This window comes from Rhinopithecus roxellana, chromosome 14 (assembly GCF_007565055.1).
Source record: "Rhinopithecus roxellana isolate Shanxi Qingling chromosome 14, ASM756505v1, whole genome shotgun sequence".
NCBI classification, from domain to species: Eukaryota; Metazoa; Chordata; class Mammalia; order Primates; family Cercopithecidae; genus Rhinopithecus; species Rhinopithecus roxellana.
Genome location: NC_044562.1, coordinates 93,951,569 through 93,973,830, shown reverse-complemented (window position 1 = coordinate 93,973,830; position 22,262 = coordinate 93,951,569). Strand labels below are relative to the sequence as shown.

Genomic DNA, 22,262 nt, shown 5'->3' with positions numbered 1-22,262 from the left:
CTAGCTATCCATTCTTAAAACTCAGAAGGGAGACACTAAAAAAAAAACCTATAATCGATCCTAAGGTAGGTTTTTTCTGATTTACAAGAAGCAAAAGAGTCCAATGAATCCACTGAAACTGAATCCTAATCAGGCATATATCTATCATTAATCAGAGATTTTATTTTGTGCCATTGACTGCTTAAATTTTCAGTAAGCCTTTGGATCCATGTTAAAACCCTGATGATATCAGGCACACAGCCATTTAATCAGCAATGTAAGACGACACAGAAAAGGGGTTTAAAAGAACTGATTAAAGTATAAAGCTACAACATTCTATGTTAATGAAACTTTTAATACACATTTGACTTAAAGATGCATACAATGACTACTGAATCTCCATTCATAGGCAGCCAACAAGATATGAATGAGTTTATTAATTTCAAACAAAACTTCAGGTAGTGCAGTTAAAAAAATTACAAAGCACTTAAAAATGGAAATTAACAATGGAAGCAACAATGACTATAAAACATGATGGGATAACTTTAAAGAAAGGATTCAAGTATTGTTTGTAAAGTTCTTCAGACACTAGTCTTTGAAAAGTTTGTGCATTTCCCACCATTGCATAGTAAAAAAAACAAAAACTACACACACCACTTGGTAAAACTCCACAGCTCTATGTGATTCATGTTTCATAACATGCACTTATGTGTACTGCTCAGTTATCTAGTAGGAGTAGCTCTAATGGGCTCATGCACTATACCAGATGAGCAATGAAGTTAGCGCATGTCTCCTCATCCAGGTGTCATTAATTAACGCAGCAAAAGTAGAGGAGGTGAAATGGGAACTTGATCATCACTTAACACTAACTCTTGTTGGGTAACATTAAACAGTGATACACTTGTGCTTTGATCTCAAATTAATAAAAAGGAATCTCCACACCACAAAAATTAGCAAATGAATGGCATGTGCAAAAGAAAATACAGCAAAGAGTTTGAAACTACATAACCTAATACCATCAAAAATAATTATAATCTATTTTTACAATTGATATGGTTGCATTATCTTTCATATTCATACACACATAGCTTAAAGCTTGTGTATTTTACATATACACAAATAATTTAACATTGGAGCATAGGTTCGATTACCTATGAAATTGCCAGTGTAACAAAAAGTTACACTGACATTTGCCATATGTACATAATATTTGGGGACCACTGTGGTCTGATTTAAAACATAACATCGCACATTTACAATGTTGTTTGTGAAATGCTTAAAAGTTAACAATAGAGATTTAAGTTGTTTTGTAACCACCATGATTTTATTTCTGTTAAGTCACCATGGTGCCTCTGGAATCTCAGTGAAATGTGTATGGTGTACTTCGCAGCAGCTTAGTATCTACTAGAGAGTAGGAACCAGCAACAAGGAAACACTAAGCAATGCAGCAACAGGAAAAGATACCAAGTAATCTGAGTTTCCTCCAAGCTTCCTCCGAACTGAAAGAGCCATTGCCACTAACTAGAGGGATGCTACCTGTGTCATCCGCTGAGAGGCCTTGTAGATAGCCCTGTTATTACAATATAAATGTACAGCTAGTCCTAGAGAAAGCCTGCCTACCTGTGTAGCACCTATTACTCAGAAAGCAACAACATGGTAAGATGTTTGGTGATGGTCTAATGTAGAAAACAGAAATTAAAGTTTCTGCTCTTATGACTGTGGTACTTCCCCAATGATAGACACCTCGGGGGAAAAAAATCCACTGTGTTAAGCAGTGCATTCCAACTTTCCAAAATCAAAGTTGTAAGACTGATAACACGAATCTTGCTGAAAAGGGACCAAGAGCTAAATCTAGCAATGGATTTGGTGTCATAAAGAAGTGACGAGTAAAACTGTATGTCCTTTTCCTTAAAAAAAAAAAAAAAAGGGCATTAGAGAAGTAGGGGTTCTTTGGGACAGTCTTTACTAAAGTCCATCTATAGATGGGTGCTCACTGAAGTGATCACGTACAGGTTTGTACATTAAAACAAAGCTGGGACCAAATTTCTTTAGCTTATTTATTTAACATGTGACAGAAGCTATCTTGACCATATTTAGAAGAAAAAAATCAGTAAAAGTGAAGGAAACTCAGAGGGACTTGGAAAGCCCAGATTACATCTGCAAATCTGGCTGGAGGGAGAAGAAGAATGTGGATTTGTATATAGTAGAATCCCATTATAATCCAGTGCAACGGTCCACTGATCAGTAAAATGCCAGAGATCAAACAAGGTTTCCTGAAAGCACGGCACAGCATAAAAGCCTATTTTAACAATGTGGATACAAAGGTAACTGCTCCTTCTATATATATTCCCATCACCACTTTTCCAATAGGGTTCTACCATATATATTTCGAGGAAGGAAAATAAGCATGGATGAAATATTGACGCTAACAAATACAAATAAAATGGAAAGTTTAATTTTTTCCAAGCTTTTAACATTTAAATTTTTTTATTTATTTAAGGCTTTAAGTTTATCCTCCTTTCACATTAAAGACAGGGAAAGAAAATTGTCAAAACCGAAAACCAAAATCATGAGCTTGGCACTTCTGTGATTAATTTGAAAGGGTGTCTACTTTCTTACATTATATACATAGGTTTATAACGACATCAAAAACTTTTTGAGACTTAGTACATATATTTCCATTTACATAATTTTGTGTCTTTGATATGGGTTATTTTGTTGTTTGTGTCCCCCCTCCTTTTGTTTATTTTTGGTTTAATGCACACCAACTTTAAACTGCACTTGTTTTGTGCCCAAACTCCCTGCATCTGTGGCTACATCTGTCTTTTTAAGCAAGCCCAAGAGTCATTGTATAACATGTTATAAGAGAAGGACAGAGACAGAGAAAGAGAGACAAGAAACAAAAAAGATGGGGAGCAAAAAATAAACTCAAGTTTACAGAGACCCTTTACAAGGAAAATACCTCAATACAGACAAGTGGAAATGATGTGTCAAAATCTCTTATTTCCATATTTACATTTATAAAAGAACTATACAATAGCATCATTGTTCAAATTCCAGCTCCCATTTCCAAAGGATGCTCAGTCCAGGAGAAAACACAATGGGGAAAGTGAATCAACAAGAGCAAGGGCCGTGGAGTTCTGCCCTGGTCTGGTCTCCAGTGGGGAGTGGGGATTATAGAGGGTGGGAGGTAGGGGGTAAGTAGTGGGGCTCCGAGAGGATGGGGTGTGGGGACGCGTTTAAGTGAAGAGGCCCAGGCAGCTTCTGTGTGTTCATCTGCCATCTTCACCTTAGGAATTCTGTTGCAGGTTTTGCTGAGAATTGGCTTGCTAGCTTGTTGTATATATGCCATGCAGTTTTTACCCTTTCAAAAATTAGATCTTCATGCCACTGGAGTTTGTCATCGGTAGTAAAGAAAAAAAAATCATGCCAAATCATTTAGAAGATATTAAGTGCCAGCAGGCTGAGGGAAAAAAATCATTTACTATGTTTTTTAATGATTCTTTTATTGCACTTAATTTTTGCGTGTGTTGTTCCTTCGTCCGTTAGGGAAAAAAAAGATTCTGGAACAGTTCTTTTTATAGCATGGTCTTTTGCCCCCTCCCCCTTTATTGACAGGTGGTGAAAGGGGTTCTTTGAGATTATTTCCAAAAGAGACAGTTTTCTTTTACCCCATCCTTGTCACCCCAACTCCAGCTCCGTAGTCATTACCACCCAAAGGTTTTGTTTGCAAACTTAATAGTTTCGGCAACACTGCTGCGAGTATGTCATACCCAGAATCCAACAGTGCAAGGTGGTGTCCATCCAGCGCAGCTGATTCAGATGGGGCCTTGCTGAGTAGGATCAAACCTTCTCTTCTTGACATTTCTTCCAGAGTGCGTCAAAAGAAGATGCAAGCAGAGGGGGAAAATCCACAATATTAATCAGATGATGATGAGAGAATGGTGATGATAATGACAATAATGCTAGTTCCAGAGCAAAGTAATTAACTCACACGGAGGCAGTCTCCGGAATAACTTGAAATTGAAAGATAGAACAGCTAACGTTTTTGAATGTCTTCACAACATACCCCCTAGAGTATGTCCTTTGGTGAAGACCAAAAGAAACTTTGAGTTGTTCATTTTAAATCACAGGAAGACTCTGCGGCCCCATTTGTCTCTTCTTTCAGAAATAATCACACTGCTAATTCATTAGGTGAAAATTATTACAGGGAGGCCTCTTCCGTGAAGGGGCCTATTGGGAGAACTAAGAAAAATGGAAAGTCTTGTAGCTACTTCCCTTCAGGCTTATACCAGTTCTACAGCAGTGGACTGGCCTTTGCCAAAGTGGCAAAAAAGCCTTGCTCTGTTCAGTTATCTTGCTGCCTTGGGTGTGTGAGCTCTTACCCTACTACAGAACAAGCATTTTTCATATCTAGAAAGTTGGAAAACAGAGTGCACAGTAAGACAGTGCACTCAAAGGAGAGTGGACACAGGTTCAGGTTAGTTAAGCAAATGCAGAATTTAGCTTAGTTGAAAATCGGCAAGTTAAAATGCTTTGCTCACAGTGTCCAGTCTCCTAAAAAGTGGCTCCTATGTTTAAAGAGAAAAGAAAGAACCAGCAAGACACTACAAGGCAACAATAAAAGTTGGTTGCAACCTCCCCATGGTCTGGCTTTATGTGGGGCATCAAGCAAGGGGCTCATGCATTTAGTCTGCATACTGGGCGGGTGCAACGCTGCTGCCACCGAGGCATCATGCAAAACTGGAGACTGAGGAGTCCCCAGAGCCCTCATTCCCCTGCTCACTGACTCAGGGCCAGCTTGGATACCCTTACAGGCCCTAAGTATCAAAGCCATTGCAATATATTCCTCCTCCCCAACAAGTAATTCAAAATAAAAACAAAACCAAAGCTCAAAATAAGTATAAAGGCATCCTGCAAAGTTCTTATTTTTCCCAAGATGGTCACTTTGATGCTTCTCTTTTGAAATATCAACATAAAAGTCTTTAAAGAAAACTTGTCTTTTCTTCTTAAAAGTTTACATTAAAACATCTTCATGAGTGACATAAGTGTGTGACTCATTGGCCTAGCAGGCAACCACTGCAGCAAACACTATCTGCAACGATGCTGTTTATTTTTCTTCATCATTCCCACCCAGCCCTCTTTTAAGTCAACATTCTTGAAAGCGGGCACTGGTGATGCTGCCCAAGAAACCAGTGTGAGACCAAAAGGCAAGTATCCCATAATGTATCCTCCACCAAGTTAGTTTGCTGCAGAGCACAGGGTCTCCATCTGCCACCTATGTTCATATCCCTGGAAGGTAGAGGTTTAAGGAGCCATAGTCTGCGAGTCAGGGAGGAAAAACTGAGACTGCTTGACCTTGTGAAGTGACCCTGAAGGACCAGAGGCTGCAATCTTGTAAGCTATGTATTGTTAGAACTCAAGATAAATGTTAAAGTTTCCTCAGTAAATCCAAATGTAGAGGAAAGGGCAAACCAAACTAGCACTGTGCATGTAAATGACTATATTGCCCACATCTAAATTCCTTTACTCAAATTCGGGAATGACCCATAAGTAGCCATGTCCAAGGTCATAACAGCAATGCAGTCCACTTTTAAACAGAGATAGGACATTTCCATTTCACCCTGGCACACAGACAACCGCTGGTGTCCAAAAGCTTGTGCTCTTTTTAAAAGTTGGTTTTTGAAGCTCAGGTTGCACCTTTTTACAGAAATATGGCTCTATAGGATCACTGGGTTCCCAGGTCAGACTGAGAGGCCGAGCCATCCTGTAGAACTGTATCTTTCTGGTGAAAATGGACTCTGAACACCAATGGGGTATTCCAGGACCTTAGCTCTTCCACTGATGTCCCAGCAGGGGGAAGGTGAGCTCCTTTACAAGGGAAGCAACCCCACGATGAGGACAGAGATGAACACTCCGGAGGCAAGTGGGCTGTGAAGGTGCCTCACACATCAATTGTAAAACCACCATGGCCGCTCTATGTTGAGAACGGTCTGAATTTTCTCTATGAAAAAAATATTCTTTCAGTTCAATTTTAATGTGAAAGTACAACTACTGTGGGCAGGTCCTTGCTATCTTTCTTCCATAACGGTTTCTTCTGAATACCCTCTGCTCACTAGGATTCTGAAGGTAATTAACTTTCTCATAACCTGTAAGGTATTGCTGGATCATTATAAAACACCAGCATAATCCATAAAACTTACATTGTCACAGCTTTCATCAATTTTTACTACTTCTGAAATAATCTGGACTTTTGGCTACAATATACATTATACACATAAACATCTACACAAAATTAAAGCAAGACTCTTTGCGTAACAATAACCATCTCAAAGCTGTAAAGCCTTTAGATCCTCTTTCAAGGGCATATATTTATCCACGGTTAGCACATTCTTATCATTCTATGCTGAGTCACCCCCTGATGAAGTGCCCCCAGCCTAACCCCTCCTAGGCCACCATACACTGAGCTCACTTCCCTGGGGTGCTGGGGCAGGGAAATGCACCGATCTTCCTGGCCAGCCTGGCACCATGAAAGAGAAAGTGCCTAACCCAGGAGTCCCAGGCATTAAGGGAATTAGGCTTCTCATTTTGGACAGGGATATAATCATGGAATTCAAAAAAGCAGCAGTCTGGCTATCCTCCTCATGGAAAGACTAGCCAAATTTAATTCCATTTCCTAATCCTATAAAAATCAAAAGGCCCCCACAAAAAATGGTGTTTACTCTTTTGAGAAAATATAATTAGCAATATTAAGTTCCTTTCAAATTTTATCTGACTTGAATTCAGATAACTTTTTTTTTTTTTTTTTTTAGACAGAGTTTTTTGCTCTTGTCGCCCAGGCTGGAGTGCAATGGTGAGGTCTCAGCTCACTGCAACCTCCATCTCCCGGGTTCAAGGGATTCTGTCTCAGTCTCCCGAGTAGCTGGGATTACAAGTGTGCACCACCATGCCCGGTTAATTTTTGTATTTTAAGTAGAGATGGGGTTTCACCATGTTGGCCAGGCTGGTCTTGAACTCCTGTCATCAGGCGATCCGTCCAACTCGGCCTCCCAAAGTGCTGGGATTACAGGCATGAGCCACCATGCCCGGCCTCAGATAACTCTTAACTTTGCTGGTAATAGTCTAGATATACCTCTCTAAATTTCATTTTGTGTGAGAACATAAATAGCCTTTTCTTTAACATGTCCAATAAAATGGAACACAGGCCAGACAGAATCTCTTAAATCCAGAGTTAGGCTCAGCAAGAACTTTTAACACAAATAACTTCTCAGAGAGAAGAAACCACGTATGATAATTACAGAGAACTAACACTTTAATGTAAGGAGTAGCTATGCCAGGCCAGTACGGCCACTGTTGAAATCCACTTTGCCACTGAATCCCATGGACAGGGCAAGTAGTGGGAGAGTAAGATGTGGTGATGGGGTTCCACAGACTGAGGTGTTACAGTATCATTGGAAGAGCTCCGTGTTCATCCTGTAGTCCTTTTGATTTCAATTTTCAACAAACCATGTCACTACTACCTTCATTTCTTTTCCCACCTTCACCTAGAATTTCTCTTTTCCTACTACCATCTTCTACTAATGCGTGTGTAAATGACTTTGCTTACATCTAAAACCCTACATTCAAATTTAGGGAATATCAGATAAATAGCAACGTCTAAGGCGCTGAAGGCAATCCTGTTCACTTTTAAATGGAGATATAAAATTCTCTTTTCATACACTTTTCACCTTTCCTAAGCTTTAGGGAAGATGCTACTAAAATGGTCCAGCTTTTTCTAATGTCCAGTAAAAGCAACAGCTCTAACAGTCGAATCAAGCAGTATTATTATTCATGCTGGGTAGGTATCATGAGTCTCCATGAGTCAACTAGGACAGAGGTTTGCAATCCTCTTCACCACAGCTCATAACTTTATTCTGTGTGTGTGGGTGATGGGGAAGAACAGGAACATGGGGTGAATGAAAATAAATGCAGATATAGAAGTAGAGCAAATTGGTGTGCCACATGCCTATGTTCGTTTTTCACAGGATTTCATAGGTAAAATCCTAAGACCCTCAATACCTGGGACTCTACAGACTAATCATACCCTTAGTAACCTCATACTTTTGGAGTATGAAATTAAGCAAAGTTAGCCGGGCGCAGTGGGTTACGCCTGTAATGCCAACACTTTGGGAGGCCGAGGCGGGCGGATCACCTGAGGTTGGGAGTTCCAGACCTGCCTGGCCAACATGGAGAAACCCCATCTCTACTAAAAATACAAAATTAGCTGGGTGTGGTGGCGCATGCCTGTAATCCCAGCTGCTCAGGAGGGTGAGGCAGGAGAATTGCCTGAACCCGGGAGGCAGAGGTTGCGGTGAACCGAGGTCACACCATTGCACTCCAGCCTGGGCAATAAAAGTGAAACTCCGCCTCAAAAAAAGAAAAGAAAAGAAATTAAGCAAAGTTACTACCCATAATATTACACAATATTTTTTAAAAATCAGAATATTTTTTAAAAATCTACCAAATAAAGCATTTAAAAATTCTTCAGGAAATCCACAACCTTGCTTGTGGAAATCTTGCTTGCATTAACCAAAGCTCTCTGACTCAACTACTCTACTAAAAGGAAGTATGTAATTTAAATCTGTATTATTTTCAGATTATAATAATCTTGATACATCTTTAACATCACACACATAAATGTGCACACATTCACACATGCACACATTTTCATGCTTTTTTACCACCTATTTCGGAGGAAACAGTGGTTTAAGGAAAGAACTTTAAAGAATGGCAGACAAGGTCATGGCTTAGAGCATAGCTGTATTTCTCATTTATACTTAGGCAGGTCACATATAGTATGATACTTCTACATCTAAACTACTTACTAGTACACCTATAGAAATGTGACATTAGGAAAACTTAGTATTTTCCCTGAGCAGTTACTATATTTTCCTTTAATCAAAAAGTTGACATGCCCTCAAGTTGTTCAGGCTACCTTACCAACTTTTCTTCTAGAAACAAAAACCTGGTATCAGAAGGGATTCCCAATAGCAATATTTAGAACAATCTTTTGTACAAACTATTTTCAACTTCTGATTCTAAAGGAATCTCTTATTAAACATTTACATTGAGCTCAAAGACTTTCAGTTCAAATAGCAAATAATTATACTTATGAATTATCTCCAGACTAGTAATCTCCAGAACTGTCCAAGTGGTGGGAAAATCTAAACATTATCATTCAGCACCAAAAGCCTTTTATTACAAGGTAGAAGTGTTATTTAAAGCTGAACACAAACCACATAGCTACTACTAAAATCTAAAGCAAATTAAGATCCTCACGTAGCAACCAATAGTCACCCAGGAGTAGCACATTCTCCAAATTTAAACTCCTAAAGTTACATGTTCTGGAATTATTCTTCATCGTTTTCTTTGCTTCAGGGCATGAAATACCTCACCCTATTGTGTGGCTTTCCACATAATTCTCCCTGAAAGTGATTGTTTAGAGTTATAGGGCACAGGAAGGGGCTTTGGCTTAGCTCAGCAGTACAGGTCCCTACACAGCAACAACCAGGGAGCAGTCAACAACGGCTGTTTCTCATCTCACCAAGTGCTGATCCCCCCACCTTTTGTTTTCTGCTCTTGTGATAATGAGATCTCTCTCTCTCTCAGATATAAATAATCGTTACAGGGCCTAATCCACTTATATACACAGTGATAAAGGCTTTTCCATTTTTCCCCAAAGAAACATGCAATTCAAGCTGTGAGCTAGGCCAGGCCACTGTTTTGAGGTCCTGCTACAGAAAGTGTGCTCTTCTCTCCAAACACTGCAATGATAAATTTGGCATTGCATGTGGCTAGATGGCAAAGATGTGTAATAGACTGTTTTCCAGGCCTTTGAAACCGGGATTTCTTAATGCCAAATGAGGCATAAGCCTGGGCATGATCCAAATTTATTTTTCTTGAGGCATACTTATGAAAAAGTTCAAGGAAGCATTATAAAGTAAGAGTATGACAGTACTATAATGTTCAATGACTTTTGTAGCAGTAGAACACTAAGAAAAATTTTGCTTGAATTAGGTCCGCCCAAACAAAAACATATTTCTTACTAGATGCCACATCCGTGACTTACTATGTGGGCAATATTTTATTAATACCAAAACAATAAATGTAAATATGAGTTGTCCATTTTATGTGTGTGTTTTTGAAAAGAAACTGATGCCAAAACTATTTCACTAAACAAGTTCAACTCTATAAATATACCAAGAGAAAAGATGTATAATTTTATAATACTATTTCAAGTTAAAGGCACTCAAAAACTGTAGGCTTACTCATTAAATCTTAATATGATAACAAATTAGCAGAAAATGTTGAATGTATTTAAATCATCTTTGGTTTCTTTAATCAGCTTCTAAAAACAACACTTTAGCTGGCTGAAACATATTGAATCCAAAATCCCAAATATAAAACATATAAAGTTTATAATTAAGGCAATTATTCAGATAGTTCAGGGCAAAAACTTCCTCTTTTGAGTAACCAGATGGAGGCAAAGTGGGTTTTGAATTTGGGTAATGGTCTTATTTCCCACTTAAATTTGTTTCTGTAAATCTGGCTGAAACTTAATTTATCACAGAAGGCATAGGAGGCCCTACATACAAATCATAATCATCAAGCCACTATAGCATGAAAAGGTATAAAAAGCAATTATACAATGATTCTGGAGTGTAGAAATCCCAGCCTGGATAAATCAGGTTTCAAAATTTTGATCACAGTTAAAGTTTATTTGTGAATACCCAGTGTGTCTATTTAAACAATCTTAGTTCAGTAAGCAGTGTGCAATCCAAACTAAAAGGTCACTAAGAAAACACACCAGGCCTACCTGTCAGGTCAATATTTAGTCCTTGATTAAAAATATTGTCACAAAGCCATATTTTTCAAATTCTGATTTAAAACCAATTCAGTTGATTGAGGATTACACAAATACTTTTTAAATCTCTTTTTATTAAACTATAAAGCTTTTCAAATCACAAAGCTACATATACTATGTTACATATGAAAAATACAAGTAATGATTGCGTGATTACTCAGGTGGTGAAAATTTCAAAATATCAGTGGACTACAAACAAGTTTTAAACAGATACAAGCAATTTACATCCATTTATTTCCAACTACATGGTTTCCTCGATTTCCTGTGTAGAAATGAATGTATCTCAGAGTGCCTGGTCTTATAAGCTGGACTGTCTTCTACTGAAGAACTTCTTTGTTCTCCTTAAAAATCAGTGTATATGAATTCCTTCTACATTTCCCACTTGCCTGAAAATGACAGTTAAGGGTCCGTGTTTCTTCATTTCTAACCCATTTCTGAATAAAAAGACTTATATTTTGCAGTTTGACTGATAGAACCTAAGCTCTTGTAGCAGGAACTCAAAACTTGGTTATGTAAGCAGAAAAGAGAAGTGCCAGAGCCACTGAGAAGAAGACATGCGGCATTGCTTACTTAAATCCCCAGCCTGTGCCCCCAAGGACAATAGCTGCTACCAGGATGGCACCAGCGATGGAGCCTATTATGAGATTGGTGGCACTAGGACCTGTGACAAAGGATCATGGGAAGAGAGTCATATGAACCAACCACTTTCGTTACCACAAGGCAAAGGCAGTTAAGCAGTTTCAGGAAGTAAATATCCTGTGTAAAAGACGGCTAAACATTTAAAATTGCCTTTATTTACTTAGCTTAATTGCACTTTAGATGCCATGGTGAGCGTTACTTGGATTTACATGCCTTTAAATCTAAAGTTTATGTACCACTGACAATTCAGTTCCATTAAATTCACCTTTCACAGAATTTGAAGCAAATAGGCCCCACTTACTGTCTTTACACATCCTTCTTCTCTTCCCTTTTCCAAGTATCATGTATCAAATAAGTAAAAGCACATAGAGAACACCATTGCATTCAGATTAGCTCCATCCGACTGACAAACGGGGGCACGGAGGAAAGGAAACACATTCTGCCACAATGCCCTTCCAAAAAGCACCTAAAAGTGGTCTGAATGCTAACTTTTTAATTCCCCACTTGGAGACAGTTAAAATTTAACAGTCAGAAGGAAGTCATCACTACAGATCTGACTTTTGAAGCCTTGCTCTCAAAGATACACTTCTTCACGGTCCTTACAGTGGTAAAGACCAAAATGGGGTTCCAAATGCAAGATATAAGGAAGCATAAATCTCATTTGCGTAACTTTGGGGAAATGGTAAAAAGATTCCTTAGATTCAACTGATAATAGCTTTAAAGTTCCCACTGTTACTAACAGAACTTTGAGGCTTAGAGATATAAAAAAGCAGAGAGCCAAAGGACAGTAAGAAAGAAAAGACAAGGTGGCATTTCTATCAATTGCTAAGGGTAAGAGCTAATCCATATTCTAGTAACTCCTGTCCACTTGCTCACTCCTCTCCTTAAGCTCAGCATGTTAAAATCTAAACAACTTTAAACCTTGTATAATAATTACTTTAAATATCCCATCCTTCAGGATGCTGATATGCAGGTACAACGTCCCCTAACAACAAAATACTTTCAGTCCTATCTATCCTTGCTCCAGGAATCACAAAGTCAATGTTGCCAGTTTCTCTAAAATCCCTGAGTTTTGTGTATACATTAATTTCTGTGTACAAAAATTCTCTTTTCTGCTCACATCAGTGCCCTCAACTGTGTACATAAATGGATGTCACTTTTGGCGGCACTCAAATTGCATATGCATAATGTGTTTTTACTCAGAGACCACCCAGGGCTTGGCAGGCAGGTAGAGGACAGCTGCAATACAGTCTCAGGGGTGCAGGTCTCTTCAGGCTCCTGGGCTTGTGACATGCTCTTCAGACTAACCGCTGACCATCTAGAGAATGAATCCCAGTTGCCTTTAGAGCTACATCAATAATAATAATAATGAGAGCCATAAAAATAGTTTAGCTACTGTATTGTGCACTTACTATGTGCCAGACACAGTTCTGAGCACTTGACATATAGTATCTCATTTGATCTTCACAAAAATCATATGAGGTGGGAACTATGACTATCCTTGTTTAATGGATGAGGAAACAGAGGCTTCTAGAAGTTAGTGAGTGATAGTGGCAAGATGTGAACACAGATTTGTTTGACTCTAAAACATATCCCATAAGTCAAGGATCAGCAAAGTAGAGCCCACAGACCAAATCTAGTCCCACTGTCTGTTTTTGCAAAAAAGTTTTATCGGAACCCAGCCATGTGCATTCATTTACATATTGTTTATGGCCGCTTTCATGCTAAGACAGCATTGTTGAGAAGCTGTGACAGACAACCTTGTAGGCTGAAAGCTAAAACTATTTACCATCTGGCCCTTTACAGAAAGTTTGCTAACTTCTGTTTTCATGAAACTTTATTCCATTTACATGTATTTCCTCCCCACATTTCAACAGAGAATCAAATTTCAAAACAAACATTAAAAATATATAATCATGTACATACTCTATGCTTTGGATATGATTTGCACTTAGTTAGCTTCAGAAAACAGAGGCTAGGATTAGAATCAATACATAACTCATGAAAAATGATTCCTGACTTATAAACTAAGGAGTAGAAATTAAAAAAACAAAAACAAAAAACTGCCCATGGAATTCTTAGTGACTGGATACACATTACTCTGTCAGTTAAACTAAGAAATGTTGACTAAGAAATGTTAAGACAATCTATATTGTATTACATTATTTTTTAAAAAACGATATTTACTCCTTGAGCAATTATGCTAAAACTTGGAATTTGAAGGGAAAAAAATCAGTAAGCTAAGAGACAACTAGTGCTCATAAACTAGGAATAACAAATCTATCTTTAGAAAAAATATATATACACTTACACAGACTTACCTGTCACAATTAGAAATAGTCACAAACGAACAAAACTGGAAATGACTGATGAAAACAAATGCTGATAACAAGGACTATATTTTACAAGAAAGTCCTCTTTGATTTTACCTATCTCTAAGACTTAAAGGAAGGATTATTAAATTCATCCTTTCAATTAGTACATTTAAGGACACCAAAGTTACAGTCAATGTATAATGTTAAAAAATGCATTTGGGATGATTTTCAGAAAACTACCATTCGTCAAGGAGGAATTTCACATAAATGCATGCATGGAGTTGGCCCTGAAAAAGGAATGTTTCTTCTGTATATAACCCAGTCAACAGATCCAAGGGAAAATTTTACAGGACAAACTTCTTGTCTCTAAATATTTTTATCCCTGTTATGGTCTTTGTTTTCTAACACACAAGGAGAAACAAAATCTCTTTTCTAGTATTTCTAGCTTCCCCTGTGCTAACCAGCTTCACAGTCCATAGTGATGAGATGTGAGTTGGAAGATCAAAGTCTGGTCAAAGTCCCTGAATCCAGGAGAAAGAAGGCTCATGTCACCTTCAACACAAGGTGTGAACTATGAACCTGCTTCCCTCTTAATGTTATTTTGGTGCCTGGGTCTCCCAACTCCAGTACGTAAGAGGAGCACCCATTTGTTTTAACCAATGGAACTAAAGAAAAACTTGTCTGATATTCACAATAAGCCCATGATTTGGGGTGGCTGAGTAAAAGATATCTAGTGATTCCTGAAGATACTAGTAATTCACTCCTGGGCAACTTTGAAGTGTTACCACCACCAGAGTAGATAGAAAAGACTGTGTAAAGGGTTATGTCTGCCATTCTTAAATATTCTTTTTCTAATTAGAGAGAGAAGAAAAAAATCATGATAATATTTTAATCTACAGATTAGCAATCTCAGGAAGCAGTGTCCCATGGAGAACTGACAGCTATTCTGAGGATGTGGATCAAGTACAGAGCACCCTAAATCAAAGCATCAGGAGAACTGTATTTCTGTGACAGCTTAATGGGCAAGTGGCACACAATATATTTATTTACACCCTGGCTACTTTTAAGACCAACCCACCAGGTGATTTGCAGCTGTTCACTTACGGTTATACAGGTTTGGATTAAATATTTTTTCATTCTTAATGCTCCTTGCTTCCAAATACTTATGTAGACTTCAATTTTGAATTATTAACCTATTTTACAGGAAAAATAGGAAGACAGTATGCTAAATATCTCCTTTCTAAAAAGTTAAACTGCAGTCTCCTATGTCATTCTAAATAAATGAAGAAAACATTAGTAGCTATCATTTTTATCACCTTTAAAAGGTGCTATAACTGTTGATAATTTCTAGTTATATATGTAAGTTTATTTGACTGGCACAGATTAACTTTATTACAAGAATCCTAAGAAAACACACACATAAAAGCATTTTTGCCAATAAATGGTTAAAAAAAAAGTCTGTATTTTAAAATTACTTTTACAAAATGGAGGAGCAATGGAAGTGTTGGGACTCTTGCCTTAATTGTGAAGATATCGGAAGCACACCCAGTGTTATGTTATGCCCCACATTGTTCCAGACAGGAGAAGGTTCTACATGACACAAGAAAACCACAGGACACAAGCAATATCCAAGTCACACCACAAGGTGCACTACCACAGGAAACACGGTCAACAGGACGAGACACGGGGTCAGGTACAGGCATCGCCTCACACACCAGGCACCACACAGAAACACTCTGAAACTGGCAAGGATGCTTACTCTATTCCCCACCCTGTGCCTCCAAAAATCACCCCCAGGGCCAGAATGGTGCCCGCCACGGCCCCTATTAGCCTGCTTGTGGCCATATTCACTGTGTGGAGGGAAAACGGAGATTTTTTAACAAAGGAAATTACACACTAATTTCACTAACATACAAAATAATCTATTCAGGACATGCTTTGAAAGTTGGCTAAATATTGATTTTTTTTTTGCTATAAGATTTGAAATTAAGATCTACATACACATTGAAGATATTTGAGGATAACTGTGAATTTACCTTCAAACTCCGCACACCCTACTTTTAAAAAACATAATTATCTTATACATACTTATAAACACACAAATAATTCAATCTGTTATAGTTCCTACCAGATGTGAGGTAAAATTAAAAAGTAATTTAAATTGCATAACAGCAAATCTGTATTTTAATTACAAAAGTAATAAGCCATTGGTAATTGTTTACAAAATTTTCAAACTGTAAAATATGCCTAAGAAGCTACATCTTTTCAAAATTCAGAATATATCATTCAGTTTTGTGAAGATCCTTAGAAATTCAAGACAGAATAGCTTTAAAAGTGAATACATGTTTACCTGGGAAGTTATTGAAAAGTGTATTTCAAATAAGTCTGCAATGTTTGGATTTCTGTCATAGTATTTGGACATTTTGTTTTTTGTTTAGTAGTAGTCTCAAGTGGATAAACTATGCTGTGATAGAAAGTTAGGGTCTCTGGGAGACCATATTAATTGTTTCAGACCACCAAGTGGTAGATGACTACCAGAGTGACACTCTGAATAACTTTATGTCACTGCTTCTGTGTATACCTTTCCTATCCTGGAAAATGGGCCTGGAATGAGTGGGGGTCCCCAAGGTTCCCCCTACAAAGGCAAAATGAAGTTTGGTGTTAAAGTTGGAAGACAAATTGTTTGCAGTTGTGTGTCTGTGCCTGTGTGCACACAAGTGTGTGGACATACATACACTTTATCTCGTATTTCTATAGGAATCAAATTCAGATCACCTTTTCCATGAAAACGGAGATTGGCTTCAACAAGGCTGCCCTTCACGTGTATTATGTGCTCTGAGACAGTGAAACAAAACAAAGATCCACGACTCAAAGCCACCATTTTTTAAGGCTTACAATTGGGCTCACTGACATTTTTAGTTAAATATTCTCCCAGAGGGAGAGAGAGAATCTTGGATTTCTAACCCTGTTAAGCAACTGTATACTGCTTCATCTTATCACAAGATAATAATGTGAGGGAGAAATTCTAGTTTTATCATTGACTAAGCACAACCTGGGTTCTTAAAAAAACAAACAAACAAAAAAAGATGGGGACACAACAGAGAACAGAAGAGTCCCCTGAGAGTGTGAAGGCTAAGGGAAGAAGACCAACACTGAGGGTGGCAGCAATGTCCCCACTATGACAATATGTTAGGACTCAAAATCACCTGGACTACTTTGATTTTCAAGTTACGGAGGCAAATACTGGGATTGAAAGGTATTCCAAATATGAAGCCTCATTTTTAAAAAGACCTTAGAAAACCCTTGCTTTCAGAATACTAAAATACATATAACTTTTTTTTTGAGATGGAGTCTTGCTCTGTCACCCAGGCTGGAGTGCAGTGGCACGATCTCAGCTCACTGCGTCACTGCAACCTCTGCCTCCTGGGTTCAAGCAACTCTTCTGCCTCAGCCTCCCAAGTAGCTGGGACTACAGGTGCACCCCACCACGCCTGGCTAATTTTTGTATTTTTAGAGACAGGGTTTCACCATATTGGCCAGGCTGGTCGCAAACTCCTGACCTCGTGGTCTGCCTGCCTCGGCCTCCCAAAGTGCTGGGATTACAGGTGTGAGCCACCGTGCCCGGCCATAACTTTTTTTTTTTTTTTGCTTAAGTTTTAGGCATTGGTTCTCAGAGCTGCAATACATGACAGTCCTGTGACTTCTGCAATTTTTATATAAGCCACGTATGCTAAATAATAGAAAAAAACCCTCTCCCATAAACTGTGATACTAAATGAATGTTAATTTTTTAGAAATTGTAAGAACTACATGAAAGATAAATACAAATAATTTAAAAAGACTTTTGTCTTTGCTATGGATATAATTTCTCACTGCAGAAACAAGACAAAATCATGTAGGTTTTCGAAATACAACCAGAGGAACAAGACATTTCTACAGAGGCTTCAAATGGGTGTTCAAGATGAACAGATATAGTCTGTAATCTCCAATGAGAAAGAATAATTATCTCTACATTCTTAACTGATAAGTACTCAACGCTAAAGCAAGATAAAAGTGGGAAAAAAAGCTTTCTCAAAAGCATCCCTACCCTCCCTGTTCTCTCTCCCTCCCACTACTTTGAGTTACACAGTATCCTGCAAATACATGTAAAGTGCCATTTGATTCTTTGTCATTGTACTGAACATGGTTATCTCTTAAAGATGTGAAGATTTTCTTTTTGTCTATCCTGCTTTGCTTTTGTTCTCTTCCTTTAGAGAGCGCTGAACTTTGTTGTGGCAAGTAGGAACTTGTGCATCATCTCGACATAAATTAACTGAGTAGCTCATGGGTGGGTGGATTTTTACAGGGGACATATTTGAAAATGAAGGTTGCAGCTACTTTTCATAGCTACAAAGAATTTATGATCTCATTGAAAAAAATCTACTTCTATACTAATTTATCTATTCTGTAATTTATTCATTAATTCACTCATTCATTATCTACTAAATATCTTTTTTTTGTTGTTCAAGGAACTATGCTGGACACACGATGATATATCTTATTTTCCTTCTCATCCTACCAAACCTAGAGACGAACTCTTACAGCTTCTAGCTGACAACACAATCCTTGTATTAGGAACTTAACTTTGCTCCCTAACTCTTTGATACACTTACTTTTCAGTATAACGTGTTTGTGGAATCTGTTTATTACCTAGCAGAATGTTTTCATTTTTGTTTACTTGCTTATTTCCATTACTTGTTGGTTTATTTTTAGTCTTGGGCCCTGCTATCTAGGTTTACTTGTGCTAAAAGATAGAATTTTTGATAAGTATAAAATATCAAAAACTATAAATTTTATCCTTTTCTTAAGATTTTCTACTTTATATGTAGAATTCCTTTATAGACAAGTCATGCTTCAGACATTTTGAAAATGTGCTGTTTTGAAATTGAGTGGGGTTTTTTTCCCCTTATTTTTAGAGAGTTTCTCAAATAAGAAGGTGCATTATTTTCCCACATGATTCCAAAGGGGGTTAAAATCCTGTATCATTTAATACTTCACAGGCAGGAGGCACCAGAGTCATCATTTGTATTCCATGGACCAAAGTTCTTTCTTCAGGGATTTATTATTTCACTACAATTCAAGACTAGAAAAGTAAATACTAAATAAACTCTTTATGTACTAGTGTATAATATTGGTATGTAGCTCCATATTTCAATACATTATACATACAATCAGATCTCCTTACTCTTTTCCAAAAAAGAAAAAAACTTAAGTTCATTTTTAGACACATTGACAAATGTCTAAAAGGATGCAAAATAAATAATTTCATGTAAGGATCTATTTCAGTTTATGCTGTCAATGAAAATAGTTTTTCTGAACTGAAACAAAATAAATTCACAGTTATTAAAAAAATTTTAAACTTAATATATCCTTGGGTTATTGATAAGGCCATTGTTATTTGAAAAAAAATTCAAGTAGCACATAATTATACATAAGCATAATCATATATGATAAGGATAACTTCTCATATCAAATCATCTAAACTATAAAATCAAAGATTTGTGCACTGACAGTCACCAAAAGGATATATTGCAAAAGGTAAATGTAAACACTAAATACTCCTCAAGATTAATACCTTAGAAAGCAAGATTTCAAAACTATTGTTTTAAAAATACTAAATGCTAATAATATAATACTTCCTTTCTTACCTAATTCCATAAAAAGCACCACTGACAAGTAATGGATCAGCTAATAAGCCTGATTACTACCTAGTTACTGTTTTGCTTTCTACTAGCTATTATGCTATAAGAACTAGTAGAATAACTTAACATTCAGCTTTTTTTTTTTTTTTTTTTTTTTTTTGAGAAGGGTCTTACTCTCTTGCTTAGGCTGGAGTGCAGTGGTGTGATCTTGGCTCACTGCAACCTCTGCCTCACGGGATTAGGTGATCCTCCCACTTCAGCCTCCCAAGTAGTTGGCACTACAGGCACATGCCACCACACCTAGCTAATTTTTTTATTTTTTTGTATAGATGGGGTTTTTCCATGTTTCTCAGGCTGGTCTGGAACTCCTGGGCTCAAGCAATTCGCCCACCTCAGCCTCCTTAAAGTGTTGTGATCGGGATCACAGGCATGAGCCTCTGGAACTCCTGGGCTCAAGCAATTCGCCCACCTCAGCCTCCTTAAAGTGTTGTGATCAGGATCACAGGCATGAGCCACTGTGCCTAGCCTCATTATTCAACTTCAAAACAGGAGTGTGAAATAACAGAAAAAAGCATTTGGCTCAAGATAAGGTGATTATGCTATATTCTTGGCTCTGCCACTCACTCACTGTTAACCCTGAAAACTAACTTAGTTTTTTCATTCGTAAAACAAGGGGTCTAGACTGAATTGTTTCTAAGGCCCTTTTTATCTCTGATTTGATGAGTGTGGTTGTGATAAAAAGGTCTGACCAAAGCTTCCCAGGAATAATATCTCTGCCCATACATACCACTGAAAACATCAGCTATGTCCCAGTTTCTCTTCCTTCTTACAATGGTGATGTAAACTATCACATGAGAAAAGTTCCACTGTATTCTATAGTAAGTACCTTGAGAAGGTGTCTATATACAGACAACAATTAGGGTACTTGATGTGGATCTCCCTGTAACAGGAGAGAATTCTAGGTCTTTTAAACAGAGTTAAAATACATTCTGTCCTTGTAGAATAAAGCAAAATAATTTTCTATAATGATTTCAGTGGAAACAAGTTGAGAGAAGGACTAGGCTTTAAAAATATAAAAAATTAAAAATAAAATTAAGACAGGGTTTTTGTATGTGAAATAAACAACAATGTAGAAAAAATAAATAAAGTAATGTGACAAAAATCCTTTTTAAAAAATCCTTGCTCACATGGTTTGCACTTTGAGATCCTATTTCTTGTCTTTCAATAGTTTGGTTTGAGAAATTGGCGTGAATAATCCAGCATGCCTTAAATTATGGGTCCATAGCGGACAACTAGAGCAAGTACAGGGTGACTACAGTGGCAATGCTTTCAGGTATGCTTTCAGTCCCCAAACAGGAGAGGTTGAATTTCCTATTCTTCCAGGAACTTACAGTTAAAATAAATACCCAAAACATGTCAGTTCATTTCTGACATTCTCAAATCAACGAAGATGGAGTCATAGAATTCGCCTTCATTTTTACTAATTTGGTCTTGATCCAAAGGGCAGTCGGGTACAATTTATCTTTTACGTCCATGTTCACGATTTTTAAAAAGGCCATATTGCTTCTTGAATTTTTTTCTCTATATAATGGGAGCACATTGAAATTAAATAAAACTAAGTATTTTTAATACTCTTACTGCACCTACACAGAAAACCTTCATCTATGGATATGATTGGCCACTGTGGGTGGTGCCCATTATAAACGGCAAGCATTTGGGGAGGGCCCAAACACTGTGCTCAATCAGGCAGGTGCCAACCAAACCAGTTGGATCATGAGAAAAAAGACACAACATGCAGTTTTTTGTTTTTGTTTTTGTTTTCTGAGACAGTGTCTCGCTCTGACGCCCAGGCTGGAGGGCAGTGGTGTGATCTCGGCTCACTGCAAGCTCCGCCTCCTGGGTTCACACCATTCTCCTGCCTCAGCCTCCCGAGTAGCTGGGACTACAGGTGCCCGCCACCTTGCCCGGCTAATTTTTTGTATTTTTAGTAGAGATGGGGTTTCACCGTGTTAGCCAGGATGCTCTTGATCTCCGGACCTCATGATCTGCCCACCTCAGCCTCCCAAAGTGCTGGGATTACAGGCGTGAGCCACCGCGCCCGGCCACAACATGCAGTTTTTGAGAAAAATCTTACAACTATTCTTCAGCAAGGCAACAAAACAAATGAATATGGACAAACTGAAAAGCGGCACTAGCATGCTGCATCTCATTTCCTTTACATGTTTTGAAAGAGTGTAATATTTATGGAGTGTCTGTGTGCCAAGCATGTTATCTTTTAAATAGTAGATAGTCAATAAATATTTGCTAACTGAATAAAAAGAAAAGCACATAATTTATCACTTGGAATCTTCTTTTAACCTGACAATCAAAAACAAAACAATATAATCTACAACAAAGTTTTTTAGTTTCTGTTTTACCAGTAGATTAATGGAGTTTTAAAAAGAGGTTAAAAAGATATAGATAGCTATTATAGATAAAAGCCATTATTTACTTGTACTAAAACTTCTTGATTTTTCTGGAAATCTAAACATTTGTAAAAATAACTAGGTCATTTATTTCATTTAACGACTTATTTTCAATTTAATCAAAATTATTAGAGATTCATAAGGTTTTTAATAATTTTAGAACCAATGGATACCTTTACAATGACTACACTGTCTTCATGAAGAAAGAAAAAAGAAAACATGCAACAGGAAAGCAGCATACCAGAATGCTTCTCTCTTTTTTCTTTTTTTGAGATGGAATC

The 22,262-nt window shown here is 37.6% G+C and overlaps 1 protein-coding gene across 1 annotated transcript in view; it reads right to left on the bottom strand.

The window, feature by feature from the left end:
- Positions 1-2,435: 2,435 nt before the first annotated feature.
- ADAM23 (ADAM metallopeptidase domain 23) overlaps positions 2,436-22,262 on the bottom strand; it is a 183,291-nt gene continuing 163,464 nt past the window's right edge. The window contains exons 25-26 of the mRNA XM_030917093.1: positions 11,453-11,543; positions 2,436-3,846 (exon numbers count right to left, since the gene is read on the bottom strand). Coding sequence (XP_030772953.1) covers positions 3,798-3,846; positions 11,453-11,543 — 140 coding nt within the window. The 3' untranslated portion in view covers positions 2,436-3,797. The remainder of the gene's footprint in view (positions 3,847-11,452; positions 11,544-22,262) is intronic.